Source organism: Toxorhynchites rutilus, chromosome 1, assembly GCF_029784135.1.
Source record: "Toxorhynchites rutilus septentrionalis strain SRP chromosome 1, ASM2978413v1, whole genome shotgun sequence".
NCBI classification, from domain to species: domain Eukaryota; kingdom Metazoa; phylum Arthropoda; class Insecta; order Diptera; family Culicidae; genus Toxorhynchites; species Toxorhynchites rutilus.
The window spans coordinates 150,714,747-150,738,451 of record NC_073744.1 but is presented as its reverse complement, the minus strand read 5'-3'; the positions used below and the strand labels follow the sequence as shown (position 1 = coordinate 150,738,451).

The 23,705-nt window shown below is 39.9% G+C and overlaps 1 protein-coding gene across 8 annotated transcripts in view; it reads left to right on the top strand.

Annotated features, from left to right (window-relative positions):
* LOC129762577 (neuroglian) overlaps positions 1–23,400 on the top strand; it is a 138,716-nt gene extending 115,316 nt beyond the window's left edge. For 4 of the 8 annotated variants that reach the window (XM_055761001.1, XM_055761003.1, XM_055761002.1 and 1 more), the window contains exons 6-10: positions 12–1,812; positions 1,886–2,217; positions 2,278–2,488; positions 16,958–17,076; positions 21,544–23,400. In XM_055761001.1, the coding sequence (XP_055616976.1) occupies positions 12–1,812; positions 1,886–2,217; positions 2,278–2,488; positions 16,958–17,076; positions 21,544–21,674 (2,594 nt within the window). In that variant the 3' untranslated portion in view covers positions 21,675–23,400. Of the gene's footprint in view, positions 1–11; positions 1,813–1,885; positions 2,218–2,277; positions 2,489–16,957; positions 17,077–17,522; positions 18,239–21,543 lie in introns of all 8 variants that reach the window. The other 4 variants (XR_008740667.1, XR_008740666.1, XR_008740668.1 and 1 more) reach the window with 4 other exon arrangements.
* Positions 23,401–23,705: the final 305 nt, after the last annotated feature.

Here is a 23,705-nt window from a genome sequence, read left to right as displayed (position 1 = left end):
ATCTTCCCCAGGTAATTACGGTTGTAACGCCACCAACTCGCTTGGCTACGTTTACAAGGATGTGTACCTGAATGTGTTGGCCCTGGCGCCGGAAATCACCGAACCACCAAGGTTGGAGTACACCGTCGATCGGCGTAATGTCACGATGACCTGTCGCGTGTTTGGAGCTCCCAAGCCAGAAATCAAGTGGATCCGAAACGGGCGCGAGCTGACCGGCGGTCGGTACCAAGTTATGGAGAGTGGTGATCTGTTCATTCGTGGAGTGGAGTTCTCCGACGCCGGAGAGTATACTTGCAATGCGGTGAATAAGTTGGGTGAAAAATCGGCCAGTGGAGAGTTGGTGGTGAAGGAGCACACCAAGATCATTGATGAACCGCAGGATTACGAGGTTGTGGCCGGTACACCGGCTACGTTCCGTTGTAATGCAGTGGCTGATTCCTCACTCGAGCTGGTGATTGAGTGGTTAACCAATGGCGAAACCATTGATTTCGAATCTCAACCACGATTCGTGATGAGCAATGATTACTCGTTAACTATTTCGAAGACCATCGAGTTGGATACTGGAGTTTATTCCTGTCTGGCGAGGACAGATCTCGATGAAGTCATGGCTAACGCTACACTCACCGTTTACGATAGACCTAATGCTCCGTCCTTAAAATCAATCGAATGCCATCAAACCGTAGCTACACTCACGTGGAAGCCGAATGGTGACAACCGGTCTCCAATTTTACACTACACCATCGAATTCAACACGTCGTTTGCACCCGACAGCTGGGAGATATCGTCGAAGGATGTTCCTGCCACGGACTTCACCTACAGCGTTGACATGAGTCCGTGGGCGAATTACACGTTCCGTGTGATTGCCATCAACAAAGTCGGACCTTCTCTGCCCTCGGGACACAGTGAAGTTTGCACAACCCAACCGAGTGTTCCGTTCAAAAATCCCGATAACGTCGAAGGCCAAGGAACGGAACCGAACAATCTAGTCATCAAGTGGATACCCATGTCCGAAATCGAACACAATGCACCCAGATTCCAGTATCGCGTCTACTGGCAGCTGGACACCGGAGTAGACAACTGGAACACGGAGGATATTTTTGACTGGCGGCAATCTGAGCTTGTGGTTCGCGATCAACCCACATTCCAGCGGTATCGCATCAAAGTCGTAGCTATCAACGAGCTCGGCGAAGCTAATGTTGCCCCACGGGAAGTTATCGGCTATTCGGGCGAGGATAAACCACTTGAGCCGCCAACCAATTTCACCCTGATCCAAGTGACCGCCCCGACCTCTGCGATATTGAGTTGGAATCCTGTTACGGAGCAAAGCGTCCGTGGTCACTTCAAGGGTTACAAAATCCAAACTTGGACCGAATCCGACGGGGAGGAAAATCTGCGTGAGGTACTGGTCACAGCCGACTCGAAGCAAGCCTTGATCACCGACTTCATCCCCGATTCCATCAATTTCGCCCGCATTTTGGCTTACAATGGACGCTTCAATGGGCCCGCTAGCACCACACTATCTTTCGATACGCCCGAGGGTGTACCGAACACGATCCAATCTCTGGAGGCCATACCGTTGGGTGCATCTTCCTTCCTGCTAGTCTGGAACAAACCGCTGCAGCCTAACGGTAAGCTGACCGGGTACAAAATCTACTACGAGGAGGTCAAGGGTACCTCGTTCGGAACCCGGATGGAACGCGAACCGCACATAAACGATCCCCGTGTGTCACGGGCGAAACTGGGCAAGCTGAAACCCAACACCAAGTACCGGGTGCACGTCGTGGGAACCACCAAAGCGGGAGAGGGACAAGAGTGAGTATCTGGGTTGTGATTTCACGTTTATTTCCAAGTTTAATTGTTCGGATTGTTCGTTTTTTTCCCGCAGCTACTACGTTGAACAGAAGACTGCCGCAGGAATTGCCGTCCAACCAGATCAGCCATACTTCGCCTGGGAACGGGAGCCCAATGATAACGGTCGTGCCGATATTCGGGTCATTTGGCAACCCAAGCTCGAAGGGAAACCCGGCTCGCATTTCTTCGTGAAGTACCGCGTGAAGGGTGAAAACCAGTGGCTGATGACCGAGCCAGTGCTGTACGAGACGCATCATACCATCCACGGACTCGAGCCGGACAGCAACTACGAGTTCCGAGTGGTTTCCGTTGATGGGGAGTATCAGTCTGAATCACTGTCGCAGGAGGTGGACACATTTGGAATTGGTAGGGATGCTTTTTTGTTTTCGTGTTTTCATGTAATCTGAAACTGTTGGAAATTTCCAGAGGGTCCGATCAAGGTTCCTAACGAGAACGTGGCGACCGCGGGTTGGTTCATTGGCATGATGCTTGCCATCGCCTTCCTGATTCTGCTGCTAATCATCATCTGTATCGTGAAGCGAAATCGGGGCGGCAAGTATGATGTGCACGACCGGGAGCTGGCGAACGGGCGAAACGATTACACTGAGGAGGGCGGTTTCCCCGAATATTCCCAACCGTAAGTAGCGTTTGTTTTTGTTTTGATATGCACGCATTCTCCTAACCCTTTTTTCACACGCTGTTGTAGCAGCATACATGTCGAATGCGCTGAGTCGTTCATTCTGATACTAACTAGAATAACAACAAGAAAAATAAACATGGTTTTACTCTGAGTAAGACAAAGATTGGAGGAGAATAAGATGCAGGTCGAATGTTGAACTTTGTTGCGCTTGGTGTGAATCAATGAGAATACTATTTGTTTCAATTTATTTTTGAGACTTTCAGCCTCCTGGGCTGGTTCGTCTCAGGAAAAACAGCCGAAACAGTGTCGCGACAATTAACAATAATACGATAAAAAAATCAAAGGAGTTTCCACACATTCAAACTTTTGAATTCTTCTCCCTGGTCGTTTGTCGAGGATTTCAGCTTACCCTCAGGCCACTGATGGGAAAACCGCACCATTCGAAGATGCCGTCAGTTCTTATTCAAGAATTTTTGATTTGATCACAAGTTTTTGTTTAAATTCAAAAATACAGGTCGACATCTTCTGGAAAAACAGAGCAGAGCAGCAGTTCGTTAAGGGTGATCGCCGTGCACATCACGACGTGTTCGACCAAATTGCGCACAGGTCGCAAAGGGGCGAAAGGGTTCCCTGTTGAAGTTGTGAAGTATGTTACAGTGGCCTGTTCTTAGTCTGGATAGGATTCGTTGCTCCCTCATTGCTTTCCCGTCTTCGAATCTGTTTATGGAGCCTTCGATTCTCCGTTTTTCCGCCCGACAATTTTGAAAGTGTTGGCGATCCAGAATCTGATACCGCCCAGCGGTATTTTACAAGTGAAAAGCTACCCATGGTGACCGATTCCGGCAAAACGGTCGGGTGCCTTGACGGCTTTGCCACGAACGTTTGCATTTATAAAATTAACTTTTTTCGGAAGGTGATAAAAAAAACTAAGACAGATTATTGAGTTTGATAAATTTTCCATGGAACGTAACTATATTAGCTTACTTGCAAAAAATGTTCTACGACCTTGCGAGCGGCATTCCGGCAGTTAACCAGAACATTCGCCATGGCGGACGAAAACATGCGTGTAGGCATGTTTTTGAGTTCTTTTTTTGTTTTATTTATCAATTCCTTCTCAGCTTTCGCGACAAAATTGTTGGAGTAGATCTTACGCTTCAGGTTTGCCCAGAAATTCTCGATGGGACGCAGTTGGGGGACGTTAGGCGCTCGCCGACTTGGGTACCACATCGATATTCAGTCGCTCCATCTCCTCTATCGATCGCTTCGAGTAATGGGCCGACGCCAGATCCGGTCAGAACACCGCGTTTCGCCCTTATGGTATTTCTTGATGAACGACGCAACTTCCGGCGGACACTTCGTACTATAAATTTCCCCGTTCACGACTAGTCCGGAGCTAAAGAAGAGCGGCTTTGACATTCCCTTCTCGCTGATTGTCAGCCACATCAGCACCTTCTTGGAGAACTTGGTGTGTGAAATAAACTTCACTTCGGAGCTCACTTTCTTCGTGGGGGAAGTAAAATACGAAGTGCCTTGACCATCTTATTTGGCCGCTATCGCTGCGTCATTGCCTGCAGCTCCGAGACCAATGGATGGGACTTCCGCTTTCTGACATGTATGTCCATGTTCGCTAGGTACTTTTTCACTGTTTGGACGGTTGCATCGACCTTCCGGCCAAGCGCACCCAGCTATGTAACCACTTCTCCCTCGATCTTCCCCTTCAGCATTCTTTGAAGCCTTTTGTCGCTCCTGGTCGACGGCCGTTCGGAATCGAGCTTCCTTTCGATGCTCTGATTGTTATCCAATAGTACCAAGATGTTGTAGATGCCGGAACGGGCGTATCTGGCGTCCACAAAGTGCCGCACGATGTCCGTTTTCGACGCGGCGGGGTACCGTTCTTTGAACGCGCGCACACTTCTGTACAAAGTAGCTTCACTGATTTCCTCATCGCGGTTAGAGTTCGACTGATAGAGCTGTCATTTTTCTTCTGCTGACTCATGGGTTGATATGATTGATGCTGCATGGGTAGTTTCGTCAGTGCGTGTGAAGCCGTGGTGCTGTTCAGCTGTTCATTTGAAAGTATCAGATGCTCGGCAGCGTGGCCGATCGACCGAGAAGAGGACTGAAGCGTAAGACTGACGGAAGCACGAACACGTCAATCACTCGGGAAGTGAAGAAAACCCATGAACGATTATTCGGGCGATTGAAGAAAGATTGAAAGCCTTAACCTACTTTTACGAAGTATTGACTGGAGTATCAAAAAGGGGGCGTTTTTTTGCGCAGATACCTCCTGATAGCCGTCATCGAAGAGGATAGTCAAGTCGGTAACTATGAGGATCGGTGTGTTTGATGGTATAGAGGTAGCTTCAAAGATTCTGGCAGCTTTGGCCGAGAACACCTGGCAGATGTCGACGAGTTTTTTGCTGGAAATTAGAGAGTTATTATGACCGCTTACCCCGAAGCCAACTTTTTGCATCCTGTTAGAGTCGTTCGTGTTTCATAGTTGTGATATTTTTTTGAGACAAGTTCGACATAGGTCTGCTTCGGAACTTACGGAGTACGTCCCAGCTCGGAAGTTTTTTCTGATTGTATTATCCACTTGGACCACCGGCAACCTCCAGTCGTTAGTCCCAAACCAAAGGTGTTTGTTTATCAGTGGAGGGTTGGAGTGTGTCACCTGCTGCAAGATTTCGTTCGTTAAAACAGTGCGATGGGTTTCCTTACTTCCGCTGGTTTTAGCGAGGAAGCTCGCATTTCTGAAGGCTATCACCGCGTCCATGAAAAATGTCAAAAGGAGGTAGCAGGCCAAAGATAACCCGCGGTGCATTGTTGTATATTGGTGATAGAGTTTTTAGGAGTTTATCTCTGGCCAGGTACGTCAATTCGAGACCGTAGGTTAGGTGGCTGTCGATGATGGCCTTGGCCACTCGTAAACGAATTGTTCGGTTATTACTCCGGTGAAGTTTAAAGATGCTTTTCAATAGGTTTAACCGGGTACCACAACTCCTCTTCACCTAGTCGAAATGGTGCTGGAAATTCAGGTTGTAGTCGACCACCACTCTCAGGATTCGCAACGTTCTACGGCGGAGAGTGCGGTCGTTGTAAATTTAGACTTCCGAATTGCAACCTTGGTGTTTGTGACTGCAGACCATCATGTGACCAATCTTTTGTGCCGAAAATCGAAAACCTCGTTCGACAGTCCATTCACCGATAGCTTTGGTGGCTACCAAAAGGATGTCGCCCGCATAGGTGGATACGAATATTCTCTTCGGTAGTACCCGGAACAGGCCGTTTATCGCTATCGGTAAGAGAGTGACGGCTAAGACGGAACCTTGAGATACACCAGTTTCTTCATGGAAGCGCCTGTAACTGGTGTTCGCAACTTGTACCTCGAAGGTCCGAATTGCCGCGAAGTTTTTCACAATGTACACCAGGTTGTCGTCTACCCCCCAGTCTGCCAGTGTTTTTAGCAGGGTTCAATATTTTCGAAGACGAAACATGAAAATCGACTCTCTTAGACGCTTCGCTTCGGCTAGGACTACTTCGGCATTCGCCGTCAGCATGACTTGAATTGACGAGCGTTAAAAGCGAGGATGACTGATGAACTACTCTAGCAAATGGTTATTCTAATTGACATGACAAATGAATACTTCTCATTCAGGTTGATCGAAATCGGATAATGGTCGCTTCCTTGTAAATCATTTAGTTTCAAAAGCCAATTATTTATGTTCTTCGATCACACCAAAGCCGCAATATTCATCATTCAGAATCTTGTTCTCCAAAATCACATTCTCATCATCACAAATCTCATCTAGTCTATAATACAGCATTTCCACGAACAACGCATCACTCAACAGGATAAGCAAGCCTCGATTCCCCTATTTCTTGATTCACACGCGTGTGTGTGTGCGTGAGAGTTTCTCCTTCCCTAACCTATCTGTATTTCCTTTGTAAAATAACGCAACCAAAACTTCACGATACCACGTAGAAGCGTTTGCTGGCCTACTAGATCTCATCCTGTAATTTATTCTCCACTGCCACACAATCTCTACACTATGACTTCGTTGCTCTCTCCAGTTTCTCGATTAGATTGTTCCGTAGAATAATGAATATAATCCTAATTTTGGCATCCTCCCTATCCCAGAGTGTGCTCCCGCCCTCCTATTCTTTAGAATCCCAACTCTAGCAAATTATATTGTTAAAGGGATCAGGCTATGGGTAAGCTTTGGTAATGGTCGAATCAACAGTCAGTAAAAAAGTACCGATAGCACACGCATGCATCAGTTTAAAGGCTAAGTATGGTAACTTTTGGTTTTTGGAGCGCCATTAACGTCCCCATTGGATCACTCAACGAACACACTTTCTGTTTCATCCGTTTCCCCATTTACCTAAATAGGCTATAAGTTTTAGTTAATTACCCGCTCCCAGTGTCTCCCAGTACCAGTCCGTTGTCCTTTTTCCCACACTCCCTGTACCGTAATCAATTAGTCGTTCACTACCGGACGTGTTCATTTCCCTGTGTCCCTTTGGTTCGTGTTGTTGACCCATCTGTTTTAAAGCCCTCCTTTTGCTCCCTTCCATTATCATGTAATATTGTTTGCATTCATAATCGGCTCATACATTTTTAAAACAAAAACGAGCGCGCGCCCACAGATATGGTATCGCATTTATTGGATGCTGTTCGCTGTTCAAAATTTGTACCTACATACTAACATAATTACCCAGTAATTCCGCTTTATGCTGCTGTTTTCGAAACCACCCCACCTCATCTGTCTCTCTGTGTCGCCACCACGTAGAATGCTTTCTAACAACCCCAGGTGTGGATGTTAACAATAATAGCAGTTGTAGTGTTGAAATGATGATAACCTGTAATGATGGTGTTTGTGGAGATCCCCTTCCGCGTGACCCTTTCTTGGTCTGATGTGGATTCGAATAACTGAAATTATGAGCCGTATTTTTTTTCTTTACATTTATTAACCGGTAATGGAGGAATACTGTCAAGTTATTGTATGAGTCATCCAACTACGTATACGCAATTGCCATTTTTCAACTGTTTGGAAGTTGTTCATAAAAGTGATTCAAATCGTCTGAGTAGTTGTTCTACACATGTCATACAGAATAGAACAGAATAATAAGCTTATCACCTCTTGAATGAACTAAATTGGCTAATGTCGTTTCAAATATTATTGGTAAATATTAAAAACAAACATGCATTTCCAACAAATTCTTTGGTTTTGATGATAATACCAAAATGACCGTCTACTTATTGTTCTTACAGTACACACTGTCGTGGGGGAAATAATTTCTGATTTTTTAAAAAAAATTTGACACCTTTGGCGCGAGATGTTGCTCGGCTTACCTGTCATTTGCACTTGAGACATCTACCACAGCAGTGGAACTCCATACAATTCACTGACTAAAAAGTGTCCACATTTTCATCGCTTGTTTACGGGAAGAACATATTTTTTTCAGGCACACTTGATTTGAGAGTGTATGGATTTCTAGCTGTCTTGACGCAAGGTCTTTAATGAAGAATGAGAAGATGGGAAGGTTTATATAAACATGTTTATAATTACATAAGTTTATTCAAATATTAATATTGCTCTTATTTAACTATTCAGTGCAATTTTATCAAAATTTGAAAGAGAAATTAAAAAAGCAATGTTTTTTTTCAATATTTTTCTGAAATGGTTATTAAAAATCCATGATTAATATTGCTTTATTATTTACCCTCCATTATTTGTTAATTTCTCCTGCTTTTCGTTCTTTGACCTATCATTTTAACAATTCAATTTGAGAGGTTTAAAATTGCGACAAGATAAAAATTTGGTGTGAAAGAGCGAATTGTGGAAAATTAAGTCGCAAATTCTCTAAGCGTTATAATTAAAGTTTTTCTGTAGTATTTAATTTTTGAGTTTGTGTGAATGACAGATTAAAGTTGATTCATAAAAGAATAAGATTTCATTTGATATGACGATTTTTGAAATGGACTCAATGGTTGTAAAGTTATGACGTTTTGTAAGAAATCTTACTTACTTAATCAGCAAGAGGCCCTAGTGGCATGTGCAAACCAACATATCATATCTTTCCGTTATCCGCAAACATGCCAAGCAGTAACTTAAAAAAAATAAACTCATAAACGACAAAAAGAGTCTTAGATTGTATATTTTTTATATATTTTTCACAGTTTTACAGTACCATTTGCTTGTTGGCGTTTTTTTAGTTGGCACTTTAATTGGCGGTTTACCAGTTGGAGCACGCGCCAATCAAAAAGCAATCATCTGTCATAATTGTATGTCAGTTTTACTATGTTGTTCCAATGCCATTTTTATCGAAGGGTCTTTGAACGTTAAACTCAAAAAAAAAATGAAGGTACAGTATAAAAGTATTTAGTTTTGCAGTTTGTTTGACAAATGTATTCGTTTGATAACATTTATTAATATATATATATACATATATAAAATGAATTATATCACATTCACTATTCAAGGAAGTTAATGATATTTTCTAGCATCAATCCAAATGCAGTAATTCTAATTATTATTATGGCCGCACTAAAAGACATGAAAAACAACAAGAAAAACGCGAACTTTGAAATTTGTGAACTATTGCAGTATTACTTCAGCCATTCCATGCCAAACTGATATATTGGTTTTCAGATTTTTCGAAAATTGGTAGCTTGTTTTCGTTATGGTAAAACATTGAACCTGTATTATTATTTTTTTGGGTGATTCGATTTTTTCACTTTTTCCCAAAATGGCTTTTATAGTTCGGAATATTAGTTTCTTCCCCTTTTTCCTATTTTCAAAAATTCATAACATTTGAACTGCTAGAGCGATTCAGATGATCGATACATCAAATTAAAGCCAAGAATTCAGAGTTGTTCGAGAAATAATAAAACGAAAAATAAATTTTGGAAAAATATTGCACCTGCGTCAAAATTATTTTTGTTTTCGTGATTAATAATTGTATCTGTTTTTATAAATAAAAAAAATATTTTTGCGCGTGTGAAATTATTGACCTAAATAACTATGTCGATTATATGAATCGATTCAGTAGATAATAGTTATGAATTTTTAAAAAACGTAATTTTTGGAAAAAAAAAGGAAAAATGACACATTTTTGGATATGTTATCTAAAAAATCCTCAGCTTTCGAGAAAAAGTATAAAAAACATAGCGCCCTTGAATGAAAACTATAAAGAACAATTACGATCAATAATCAAGAAAACAAAATTATTTTTTTGCAAGTATAGTATTTAAAAAAACTGGCTAACTGGCCAATTTGATATGTCAATCATCTGAATCGGTTTAGTAGTTCAAAAGATATGAATCTAAAAAAAAATATTTTTGGAAAAAAGGAGAAAACTAGATTTTTCGAACCACACTAAAATGGAATGGTATCTAATATTTAACGAAAAGAAACTAAACTACCAATTTACACGAAAATCTGAGAACCACTATGTCGGTTTGGCATGGAATCTATATATAATACTAAAAAAATATAGTTTGGTGTCAATTTCCCCTGCAACTAAAAAACTAAATTCTAGATACAATACCAACAGAGGGTATTTAAAAAAATAAAAATAGCTTTTTATGGGGTGTGTTCAAAACTGAAAAAAAAATATTCAGAAATCATATTTTTATGTTGTTTTTTAGGCGTACCGTCGTATCATTATTGTATCATTCAATTTATTCCGATGAGAATGCTTTAAAATATTTCAACTGATGCTCTTACCACATTTTAATTTTTTTTATTCAATGTTCAGTTTCTATGGCGAAGCTTCATTTGTAAATTACACATTTGTCATCATTGGTGGAATACGATCATAAATGATGTTATGAATAGCACAGCAAGTTATGATTACAATACATATGGATTTATTTTGATAATGCATTATACATAAACCGATAAAAATGCATTATAATATCTATCCACAGCGTTTTAGCGTCTATATGTATATTTTATTAAATTTCAGTTCGTAATTTCTATCCCATTCGCCGTGTTTATCATGATGATGCTAACATTAATAACATTATATACGAACCTCCCACCTTATATATGATGTCTCCCACCCTTTTAGAGACATCTTAACATTATGTTCAATTTTTAGAGCGTAAACTATCTGTTAATTTTTTCACTGTTTACATTTTCTTGCCACAAATCGTTGCCACTTTTTTCTCTCAAGTTCCACTTCTCTTCTCTGCATCTACACTTGGTCGCAGAAAAGCAAAAAGAAGCGTTTGAAACCTGTTGGTCTTACCTTAGTTGGTATTTATCTCGAATTAATTTCACTCAAGGTTTGAAAAAATTACTTATTTATTTCATCCCATAGAACGGTAATCGGTAATGAATTAGAGAGACTTTAAACTCTGAGAGTTCATTCGTCTCTATCCCATAGAACGGACAGAACTTATGCCTTATATTATTATTAAAAACATCCACCATAATTAATAATAAAAAAATTCCATGGAGTCATTTTTAATTTCACGACAAATCTTAGCAACATCAATTTCCATGAATGCGTGCCCAAAATTAGGGATATTTCTTTAAAAAAAACCAGAACATCATAATTATTTTAATAACCTAAATTTCGCTTCAAATATAAAGAATTAAATTATGTGTTTTTTTTATGTTAACACCATTTTGAAGCTTTACGAATTTTGAGACACTAATAATATAATAATTATTCTACAATGAAAGATTATTGTGCATAGGAAATCATGCATAAGTATTTGTCCTAACATTGCTGTTTCTAAGATAAGAATAATAAACAATCAGACAAAAGCCAAGCAATCGAGTAAATTAAAAAATCCTGTTTTAATAATAGGTTGGGGTTTCCCCATCATTCATTTTCACGCGGACTTCTAAGCTTTTTTTTATCATAGTTAGACAAATTTGAATAAGGTCAAATATGCATAGTTTTGGTCGATAGCTTGTCGCATTTTTTAAAGTAATTCCATTATGCATCGCTCATGGAAACCGTCGTCCCTATTGACAAAAAAAAACTGATATAGTCGATTTTCATATGTTTCTCTTGAGGAGACTTGTCCGAACTTTAAGGTTCTATTGACCAAAGCTAGTTGGCTTCCAGGCGATTGCTTTCATCAGACGGTTCAAATTTGTACATTACAAACTCGAATTGAGAGTGACTGTAGCTCATAGTGGATGGTTTTCTGACAATGCCATCAAACTCACAACAATTTTTTTCTGCCCGTCAATTCTGACCTGGTTACTGATTGCACCAGCTCACTGCTTTTCGACCTCGAACGTTAGTTACCCGCTTTTCGTCATCAATCACCATCCCGATTCGTAGATGAAAAATCCTCCCGTGAGGTTCTTCACGTTAACTCGTGTGGCACTCACACATCGATCTGCTTTTTGTCGGCGGTCGCTTTCAACGGCTTTCATTATTTTTTTCGACAATTGGGTGACCATCAAATTTCAAAATTACCGGATCGACTAAACCAAAATTGCGCGTCATTGACTGTTACAGCATCAGAACAATAAACTATGTTCATATTTATAATCGCCTGACATGCGTTTTCGGTCGTGTCATCGGATCAAAACTGCCAAATATGGTGTATGCTCTTCTGGTGCCCATTTCAGACTCGCGTTGAGCAACATTGAGTCAAACAATCAACAAACTGCTTTTTATGTTTCTAGCGCCACCTTGCATACCCAGAGCGCACTTCTACAATGTGAGATATCGTACACTACATCTATATGTTAGATATTTAAGAGATTTCTTTTTCTCCATTCTAATATAGAGCGCTACAACAAGCAGATGATGTAGTAGTAGTAGGATGATGTAGTTTAAATGTATAATTAAAAGTAATGCTATAAAATGGCAACTGATTAAGGAAATCAGTCAATATGGATAACCAAATCGGCAATTACTGTTGCGTAATATTGTATTGGCTTGTTAACCAAATATAGGCTTCAGCCTTGAGTAGGTAGTTTGAAAAATAAACATAGCAATGTCTCGTAATGTATAAAGTAATACATACATACGGATTTACTACATGGGCTGAAAAGTCTAGAGATTTTTAATGAAAACAATCGTTTTTGGGGCAAAGCTGTATTTATTCCTCAACATAGTTTCCTTCGAGAACAATACACTTGGTATAGCGAGTTTCCAACATTTCGATTCCCATTCTGTAGTACGAAAAGTCTAAGTCTTCGAAATATGCCTCAGTGTCACTCTGCAGACTGCCCATTGAACTCAAGTGTGGTAATGAATCCATGTTTCATCCAGTGTCACAAGACGTCGAAAAGGCCGCTCGATTGCGCTTCAACAAAGCCAAACCGGCTGTTGAATTATCAACACGCCGCTGTCTTTGGTCGACGGTGAGCAAACGCGGCACTCATCGCGCCGATAGCTTTTTTATATCCAAATGTCGTGCGAAATGTATCCCACTCGTTCTTTTGAATTGCTTATGGCCTAAGCTAACTCGCACAACTTCACTTTACGATCGATCAAAACGAGTTGATGCCTTCTAGAGCGAGGTGCATCTGCGATGCTTGTACGGCCCATTTTGAATTCACTAAACCACCGACAAACGGTTGCTCTAGAAGGAGCAGAAGTGGAATAACATTTCGTCAACCACTGCATTGTTCAGGAGTTTTTCCATCCAAAAACAATGTTTGATCAAAATACGATATTTCTTTTTTTCCATTTTCTAAGCGAATGCTCAGGTAGTGATACTTGAACAACTGTAGTTTGTGAACAAATACACGAAATGTCATGTCATGAATCTTGTACATTTTTAGTGGCGCCATCTGTTGAAAAATCCCGGAACTTTTCAACCCATGAAATAGTAAAGTATTCGGCGAAGCAAGAGAATCAGCTAGCTATTGCCCATGGTCCAATACGCTGAAAATTTTAATCGAACGCAGAGGCAAAAATCGAGAATAAAAAGCTTGAAAGGCTTGGTCGTAAGCTCCCGGGCTATTCAGTGACGATTGCGCGAAAATTGATAATGCAGTTGCAAACTAGCGAAAGAGATATTTTGATCCTCCTCAAACAGTGAAGATAAAACTACATATTTTGCGGAAATTGTTTGAGCTGTCTCTCAAAAAGAAAAACGATCAACGAGTTTGTGTTCAAAGACGAGTCCAAATTTGATCTCTTCGATTTTAACAACGTGTAACAAGTTAAATTCACGAGACTAAAATAAGACCGGTAAATATGGTGATGATGAATATATCTACAAAGGTTTGAACTGGACGATTTATCTTTAAGATGAAGAATGCGTACACACAAATTAGCGTTGGCAGAAAAAGCACTTTTACGTGTGCTGAAAAGTGAAATTAACAAATAAAAGCACCTGTTTTTAAAAGTGTTGAAGTGTTTGTATGTATGGGAGCACACCTCTCATTTTCTCAGACTGAACGTCAGCTTGGAATTGTGCCCAAAAAAAAAGCCTAAGCAATGCCACGCAGGGATCGAACCAAGGCCGGCTAGAATGAAAGGCTTTTTTACACGACGGCGCTATGCACATAACCACTAATGCTGTTGCACAAATCTGTGGAATATTATGTCACATTATAAAATTAAATTGAAGTATACAAGGAAAGTGTTCTCTAAAAGTAAAAAGGCTAGCACAAACGTGAACCGGTAACCTTTTCGCGACGGGGGCCATGTAGGTGGCAAAGTATGTGAATAGGGTTAATGCGTGTTCATTTGCAATGTGTCTCTTGTTGCGCTTTCTCATATTGCTCTTATATTGCTATGGCATATTATCCTCAAACTCGCCTCTCGCTTGAGTAGATGCTGTACCAGTATGAGGGGAAGCTTTTTTTTTGTTATATTTAAGCTCTAAATGTTTAAAATCAGGATGTCAAAAGATGTGCTAAAAATTATTGTTGGGTATAGTAGCAAGACGGTGATCCCAAGCACCCTTGTTAAATCGCCAAAAATGGTTCCAAGATTATTGAAATTTCAGCAATTCATGGACAAGGAGTTCGCCTCACATATGTCATGGTAATAGATACGACCGTTACTAATAGGCTATATTAATTATTCGGAATGTATGTATAACTCAAAATTATGAATCTGTGAATAACCAATTCCATGTTTTTTTATGTAGAATTATCAATACAGAATGTATACAATTGACTATAGAAAAAAAAAATCAAAATAGAACATAGAATTGAGAATTGATTTTATGCACAAGAGGCATGCCTCCTCAAACTGGGGGTATGGACCATAATGTTCCAAGCCTATGCACTGGAATCAGTACAAGCTCAATACCTATACTGGAGGAATGGCCCATAATGCATGAATAATTATACCTAATCTCGAATTTGTCTTTCATATAATTACACGGAGATACTGCATGACACCACATCTCACAAATATATGAACAATCGTTGCATCAATCCCAATATAGCGTTTCGTGTTTTGTCACGTTTTCTCTATGCCGATGGATTACGTGGTTTTGTAGAATCAGCTGAAGGTGGTTGATTGTTGATTCGTTCATGTCTCGTGAGAACAATACCGAGCTGGTAATAAGTCGCAATTTGTTTCCTTATGTCAGTGTATGCATTGCACTGAGTATTCGTCGCGTCCACAATCGCGGCGGTCCGTTTCACAATTGACACACAATCGGTCTTGGGCGAATAGATATTTGTTCCATCAGCACCATTATTCGATATTTCTTAATCACTTCAATCTAACTTTAGCAACGCATAAAAGAAAACAACAATTTGTTTGTGTGTGGAAAAATACATAAACACGAGTAAATGCGCTGTGTGTATTAGGAAAGATTGTTGTCTGCTCGCTAGCTGGTGCGAGATTGTGTATTTGAAATCGCGAATGGCTTATGTCTATCCAATAAGCTGAAAACGGGCGTAGTTTGAATTTCCTAGAGTTCCTAGAATATTGTCCGTAGATTTGACGCTCCATTCATATTTCGAGCGATCGATTCATGCGATTTACGCCTGATTTGTATTGTTATATAAAAATTCTGCTTCGCCAATTTATTAGTTGTTCGTTACTGACAGCACGGATAGGTAAATACAGAAATGCATAGAACGAATGTATGGAAAAATTGTAATGCTTCATTTGCTTTCATTTGATGCCATTTCAAGATCAGAGAATCGTAATATGACATATCATATTGCGTATCAAATGAAATAAAAAAAATATCTATAAAGCATATCAAACATAAAGAAATTTTTCAGTTGCGCACTTTTACTGAAAGACGTAGTCCTACGTCAAAAATAGATTCTATATAAAACACAAATTCTGTATAAAAGTTATTATTTTGAGGCCAACCATTTTGAACAATTTTGGATACGCTCTTAAAAAAATTATCTCATATAATTGAATATAGGTATTACGTGTAGCCATCTACATATGCGCAAAGTTCAAATGAGAAAAATGACGGCTTGTGGACGAATTTGCGTAAATTTGCGCTATACTTTCATGTTGGTGGGATATCAGTTTATTCAGCTCACACAGTTCTTCATCATATTTATTCTATAGCATTGATACCTCAATTAAAAAGTCATTGGAATCTGATGTGCTAGAAACACATTTATCTGTTCTGACAAACGTTGGAGCGGTTTTCTTAACTCCTATGAATCATTTCCAACAGTTCGGAATCGGAAATAGTCGGCAACAAGCCGAAAACTCGTATGAAAACAATTCAGTCCACTGTAGATTAGGAACTTTTAGCAAATTAACACAAACTGTAGTCATAACTTTTTAACACAAGCGGTAATGGTTCCAGTAATTGATATAGTTAACAAAACTACTCACACTTTCACACACTATGCTCCAGCAAAATTCCGTTATGGGATAATCTTATCACTTTCGGCAAAAAGCGGTGTACAAAATTAGTTTGCAAGGCAGTGTAGGAGAAAGAAAGGATTCTTTGAGATGTAAGAAAGTGTAATATAACAAACTCTTCCCACCAAGAAGAAAAAAGGGTCGCTTGGGCTCAATGTATATAACTTATTCCTCGACACCATGTGTGTTCTCGCGACATAAATGTTAACGTAATTAGTTCACGCTTTCTCGTTGATTCAGTTGTAAATACTTCTATTTTCATTGACCTCGAACGTAACGAAGGGTGCGGCTCCACAAACACAATTTGTCTTCTTCCGCCTCATTGTGACCACCACCTATATCACCTGCTCTGTTAACATACACACAAAATTCACCCAATTATTCGTCCACACACTCTGAACGGACGGAGTTACATCTTTCTTAAAGTTAGAACTGCTGAAACATTAAAAAAAATCACACTCCCCTTGCTTCTAATTAAAACTTAACCGCTAAGAAACAAAACAAAAAATGTCCAAAAAGTCAAAACAAAAAAAACCAAAAACGGACGAGCCCGGAGTAAATAGGGGGGAGACTCGCCACCGTTCGAAAAGGGAGGGACGGACGGTGGAGGTGGTTTGAAAGCAATGGCCAGGAGCGGCTCCGTCCGGACAAAGGATACAAAAAAGAGTTTAGTGTTTTACGTGATTACAGCTTGGACAATAAAAGCCAGGGCCGACAGTCAATGGGCTCGCAAAAAGTTGGACCAGAAAGTGATACAGATTCCATGGCGGAATATGGTGAAGGTGATACAGGTAATTGAATAACCACTCTATCTCTCTCTCATCCTCAAGTACTTCTTATATTTTAGTTTCGTAACGACGGTGGTGTTAACCACCGCGGAACACAATTTCATCCGCATCCTTACGTCCAATATCCGCACAGTCCCACACCTGCTTTGATTTTCCAATTTGTTTTTCTTTTCGTTGGTTCTCCTTCCCGAATCGCAGGACAGTGAGAAGCAGTTTTTTCGGCCTTCTGTCCCTAAAACTTTCACACTGTTTTTTCTGCCCTGTTTTTCAATTAAACCATTTTTGTTTATGCTTGACTAAACTTTAGTTATACTTGTAGGATTACATGAAAATTTGAAAATTATTTTCATTAAAATTGATTTCTCACAATATTTTCTTATGTTTTTCATTTTCTTTTCCGTTTTTTTTTGTTATATTTTTTTTTTCGTTTTGTTTTGCCCACATTATAGAAGGTATGAATGAGGACGGTTCCTTCATTGGACAGTACGGCCGAAAGGGCAAGAACGCGGACAGCAATTCACAAGCTTTTGCAACACTGGTTTAGTAGAAATAGAGTAGTAGCAGCAGCAGCAAGCAAACAAGCATGCAGGTGTTATAACAGTCGGATAGGTTATTTTTTTTTGTTTTTGATAAGTAAGGAAAACAATCAAACAGCGAGAAGAGCGAGAAGTAGCGTAATTTTTAAGGATGTTATTTTTTTTTTCCGGTACGGTATCGAACTATTTACCGTGCACACAAAATAATACTATGAGAAGGAAGCAAAGTGGAGAATACTTTAGTTTTATCATCTAAAGAAGGCGATGTGTCCTTATCGCAAAGCGGAGTTAGGATCCGATCGAAACGGAATTAATTACTAGCCAAGAAATGTTTAGCGTAATTTTTTGAGAATTTGTTCTTCTGTTGCTTATCATCTAGGAGCGAAAATCAAACGCGGAAAAGTTAGGTCAGGTTAGGTGCACAATGTAAATTGAAGAAAAAAACTAACGTTAGGATTGTTTTGCCTCTGAACGAATCAAACTGTTTCGGTCTAAGCTATTTTGAAGTATTATTTTGACGTTATGTGAATTTGCTGTTCGAGTACGCCAAACAACAGTTGAAGAAACATTTTATCGCCCGTCCAGCTTTAGAGTATGAAAAGCGGTTGATTTTTTGCGTTACAAAAAAGGTATTTATTCCAATTCTTACATTATTATTTTGTTGCTTCCTTGTGTAGTTATTTAGTTTAGATCTATGAGCAATACACAATCATTGAAATGAATAAGTACGATTTGGTGTTATAAAATTGATAAATATGATCGTTTGGAGCTATATATGATAAAAAATGTATCGGATTACCGAAAGGTTATCGGTAGACTTCGTTATAACTGCATGGATCGCAGGAATTGTGTCAAATCGTTTCCCTGTCCGGTCTTTCGTGAGAAGTAGGGTAGCATTGTCACTCTGAACATGACCTAAACTTCGGAACGCTTCACTTACCCAAACAAGTTTGTGAGCGACATGTAACAAGGCGCATTGCCAAGACTTCTCGTCACTCATGTGGTCATAGAACGTCACAACGACTACTACTATTCACACGACGTCATCCACGCCATCTTCGCTCTCTGACCTCCGATGTTTCATAGATCAGAAATCGCGTCGGAAAGTAGAACTAGCGATGGTCTCCCTTCCTGCGCTATTGAAATCGCTCTTGACGTCGATCGTTATCACAGCACATCATTGATTACCTCTCCGTTACTGTTCGAACGATCACCCGGCTTTTTCGACCACTACACGGATAACACTCACGGTTGGCTTCCGTTTTAGGAATCCAAACGGCGTACGTGATAAACTTCCGTGCGTTGAGATAACCTCTTCGAGATGATTCCCTCCCATGGTTTTCCGAGTTTATCCAGCAGACATATGAGTCTATACGAAGTTGGATCTCGCGGTGACTTCCATGGTTTCCTTAATGCCTGGTGATGTGACCATCGTCACATCGTCGTAACCCATGAGTTTACAAACAGAATTTGAAAGTGCTATCAGTTGAACTGCGGTAGTTATGGCGAAAACAGTAAAGCAACTGCGCTTCGTGGTTTGTGCGTACTGAGATCTCCATCCCGCTACGAAGAAAGTGGACATCGGTAAGTACTTTGAGCCTGCCGGATACACCTGTTCCAGTATCTAGAATATTCTTACATTCCTGGCAAATAATGAGAGCATTGAACGGGAGCCTAATTCCGGTCGTCCGACGGGGTAACGCTATCATAAACTGCAGGTTAAAGCGAAAACAGAAGATAAAGAAAGGCTCAGCCTTTCTTTGATAAATGGAATTTTTCCAGAGAAGCGGAACCTCGCGGTCGTCATGGACGGCAAGACGCATTTAAGACTAGATGACAACGAATTGCAAGGAATCAGCTACTTTACGTCCCCCAACGAAGAGGTATGTTCCGATGTGAAATACACCACACCAGTTCTCAAAGAAGATGCTTCTGTGGCTAAACATCAGCGAACAAGGATGACAAAGCCGGTCTTCTTTCGTTCGGGACTGGCGATGAACGGGGAGATTTACAGCGCAAAGTGTCTGCCGGAAGTTACCTCCTTCAGCCAAAAACAACATTCGGATGAGGATACGGTGTTGCGGACCTGGCTTCCGCCCATTACGCGAAAAATTCACTGGAGAAGATGAACCGCTTGAAGAAAGATGTTGTTTCGAAGTCTGCCAATCCTCCGAACGATCCCCAATTGCGTCTCATCGAGAATTTCTAAGTTGCATTAGGATGACCATGACAAAACGGGTTTTTTTGCTATAACTTTTACATTTGAAATTCTACATCAAAATTGTCTTCGTACGACTTTCAGAGCTTATCAAGACCTACATTTTGCGAAGCGGAACTTATCGATATCTTAATTCTATTCAAAGTTATTGATGGTTTTGACGTAGGACTACGTCTTTCATTTCTATACTGGGGTGTAAGTTCTTCTTCTTTCTTTGTTTTTAAGAGGCTTTAAACTTTGCAGTTCATTCGCCTCTATGGGTGTAAGTTCAATGTTTCGAAAACGAAAGCGTTACGCCGGAGAACGATATTTTGATCGTTAATAGCTCCTAAATAACTGAACGAAATGGTATGATAAACACCTCATTCGAAAGATAAAATGTCTACGCGTTGTATGCTTGTTACTTTTTGATCCAAAAACCTGTTTCAAAAGCATGTTGAATAGGTGGAATGCCACCTTTACGTCCCGCCGAATTTACGATGGGCGTCATCGTGCTAGTCAGAATGAATCTTTTTTGAATCCGTTCAATTCGTGAAACGTGGACAGCATGAAATGGAGCCCAAATTTGTGTTCCATATTCTAGAACACTACGAACCAACGAACAATGCAATGTTTTATGCGCATAAACGTCGTCGAACTGCGCAGTGTTGCGGTGTAAAAATCCAGACATGGCATTGGCTTTCGCGATCGACATGGATATATGTTCGTTGAATCATTGAATCGTTGAAACTGTCCAACATCAGTCCAGATCGTTTATAGAATCGACTCTTGTAAGCGTCATCTGGTCCATCGAATGTTCGAATCTGATCGGCGACTGACCACTGACGACTGAAAGTGATGACCTTGCATTTGGCTGTGTTTACATGCATACCGTTCAACTGAAACCACGTTATTAACCGAGCAATATCAGTTTGAAGTGCACAGCAATCTAGCATCGAGTTGATCGTACGGTATAACTTAAGATCATCAGCGTATAGCAACTTACAGGAGCTTAAGTGGTCACAAACGACGTTGATGAATAAAACGAAGATCAGAGGTCCCAAGAATTGTCACTGTTGATGGAGTTTTGGGTGCCATAAGTCTAGCGGAATATATTTCAACCAAACATGACAATTATCCAGGCAACTTCAAAAAAATAATATGATTGGCGACTTCCGGTGGTAGTGAGAGCTTGCCTGAGAGTTGGTAGTGTGAAGTGCTGCTAGAACGCTTAGATTAGGAATTTCCAGAAAGTGGACATAGTTAAGTACTTTGAGCCTGCCGGATACACCTGTTACAGTATCTAGAATATTCTTACATTCCTGGCAAATAATGAGAGCATTGAACGGGAGCCTAATTCCGGTCGTCCGGCGGCGGGAGCTCGTGTGTTAAGTAAAAAAGGGGTTATCGTGTAACCCATTCTTTTATATGACTTATCAGTTGCAAGCGTAGCAACATTCGCACCAGGTTCAGTATTCCATGATTTAACAAGGATTGCTGAAATGTCAAGAACGGAATTAGAAATTCAAACGTTAGAGTCCAAAGGAAGATCTAATTCAAAATCAAACCGCAAACTAAATCTTTGATTGTTTCTTTTGTTCAAACGTGTAAACTTAACAATTATATAGCTCAATACAAACGTTTGTCTATCAACACGCATTTCGTACTTGCTCAATCGTATATCTGAATAAAAATAAATATTAATGTTGATATTCATCAACCAATCATCCATTTCAGGAGGCCAATTCACCGAGGATGGTTCATTTATCGGCCAGTACGTGCCTGGAAAACCACCAGTCAGCGCCCAGTCAACCCCGCAGAATCCTTCACTACAGGGAGCCAACACGGGCATGGCCACCTATGTTTAAGTGAGTCCTGCAACCGATCACGTTGTTGCGTGCTGAAAGGAATCGTCGCTGCGTTTGCACACTCAGCATATTGTTCGCGTTCTATCAACAAAAACGCTGCTGATGTGTTTTGGTGGAGAAACGACGGCGGAGAAAAGCGGATTACATCACATAAATATTATTTTACGCATCCTTCGATTATTTTTTATATGAACTTTGTCAGACTTTTGATAACAGAATACAAAAACGTCATAGTATAAGTGTAATACAGGTTATTAACATGGATGTACATTTGAATCATTTTGGCGGATGTCACAAAAAAGTGATTGTGCTCACACAGCTGTAAACAAATAGGAAAAAGGATCACTGAAATGATCATACACATCAACTGCTACTTTCGTTCCACTTTAGGAAAACACACACTCAGTACAAATTATTACGCAGAAAAAAAACCGCAATCAAAGCGCTTAGTTAGTTTCCGCTTAGTCAGTCACTGCTACATTTTCGTTTGCTTTGCTGGACGAACGAGAAATCGAACCAAACACGTAAGCAGAGCTTAGTTTAGATTCCCGGCAACTGAAACGCTAGTAATCCGTCGCACCAACAAAAATCATTTCTCCAAATGCTTTAACGATACGGTAAAGCAACGTGTATTGCGATCCACCCATACGGAAGGTCCTCTCAAAGAGCTGGACCTATCGACTATCTGCTTAATTACATAGAAAAAAAGGAAGAAACACCATAGTTATAAACGCCTTCTTCGTCTTAGTCCGGCCCCACTTTAGGCTCTTATTTGTTTTATTAATATATTCGTGTTGTTTTAGTTAACTTATGTATGAAACGGAGGATACCGCTTGGATCCGGTTCAGAGCGCAACCATATTGCGACAACAGTTTTTTAAACTCGGTAGCTCTTTTTTTATTAAGACACGCAATCAAGATGACAAGTAATGGTATCCACTGAGCGGATCCGAAATTCGTCCAGTAAGCAAGAATCTCTCATTCAAATTAGTTGTAAACGCGTTGTTACAGCTGGTGTAAGACATTCATGATTGCCCTTTCTCTCCTCGTGTCCGGCAGCAGGAAAAAAAACGCGCAGGGAAGCGTACATCTTAAGTTGTTGTTAATTTTATACCCGATTATAAAATTAGTGAAACAAATTGAATTGAAGCATTTCCGACCGGTTGCAGACGGCTGGTGGAAGAAAGTGTGACTAGCACAAAATTTGTAGTAGAACAAACAAACCTTAACACACAAAAAACGACAACAGTAAGGGCAGCTTTGTGTAAGATTATTTGCGAATTGCCAGAGAAAACATGCAAACAAAACAAAAAGAAGTAGAAAAATAACACTCGAACTTTAGCTATAACTCATCCGTTATACTCAAATCGAACATCACACCTACACACACACACACAAACTATCACGCAGTGAATAAGTTACGAAAGTGGATTGATACTAACAGAGTAATGAAACAAAAAAAAAAGAAGGGAAACGAAAATTTTTCAAGATGTGGAACCAAGAGTGGTAAAGATGTATGTATATAAAGCGCAAGCATTGCTAATATTTCACTTTTGAAAATGCAAAACTACTGGATAAGATGATTACAAACAAACAAAACGAGAAACGAGTATGTTAGAATGCAATTCTTTTTTTAAATGGTAATTCCTTCTATTTAGTCTTAATTGTTTCGTAAGTGAAAGCTGAATGTTTACTTTTATTTGTAATAAAGAAATTCTTTACAAACATTTATGTTTTTAGGTTTTGTGTTCAAACTTGACTTCCGTTCTTATGTGTTTCTCTCAGCTGTTTTTGTTCGTTCTTTTTTCTGTTACTATGTTTGTGTTTTCTATGGGATATTCTGTTCTGTGCATGGATAGCTATTCATATTTTCTCTTCCAATTTAGAGGCGAATGAACTGCAAAGTTTAAAGCCTCTTAAAAACAAAGAATCAATCAATCTCTTCCAGTTCTTCTGATTCGGATTCTCTTTAAGTATTGTCAGGACATTGTTTTTATTTAATAGGGTCTGATCACGAATGCCCATTCACGGT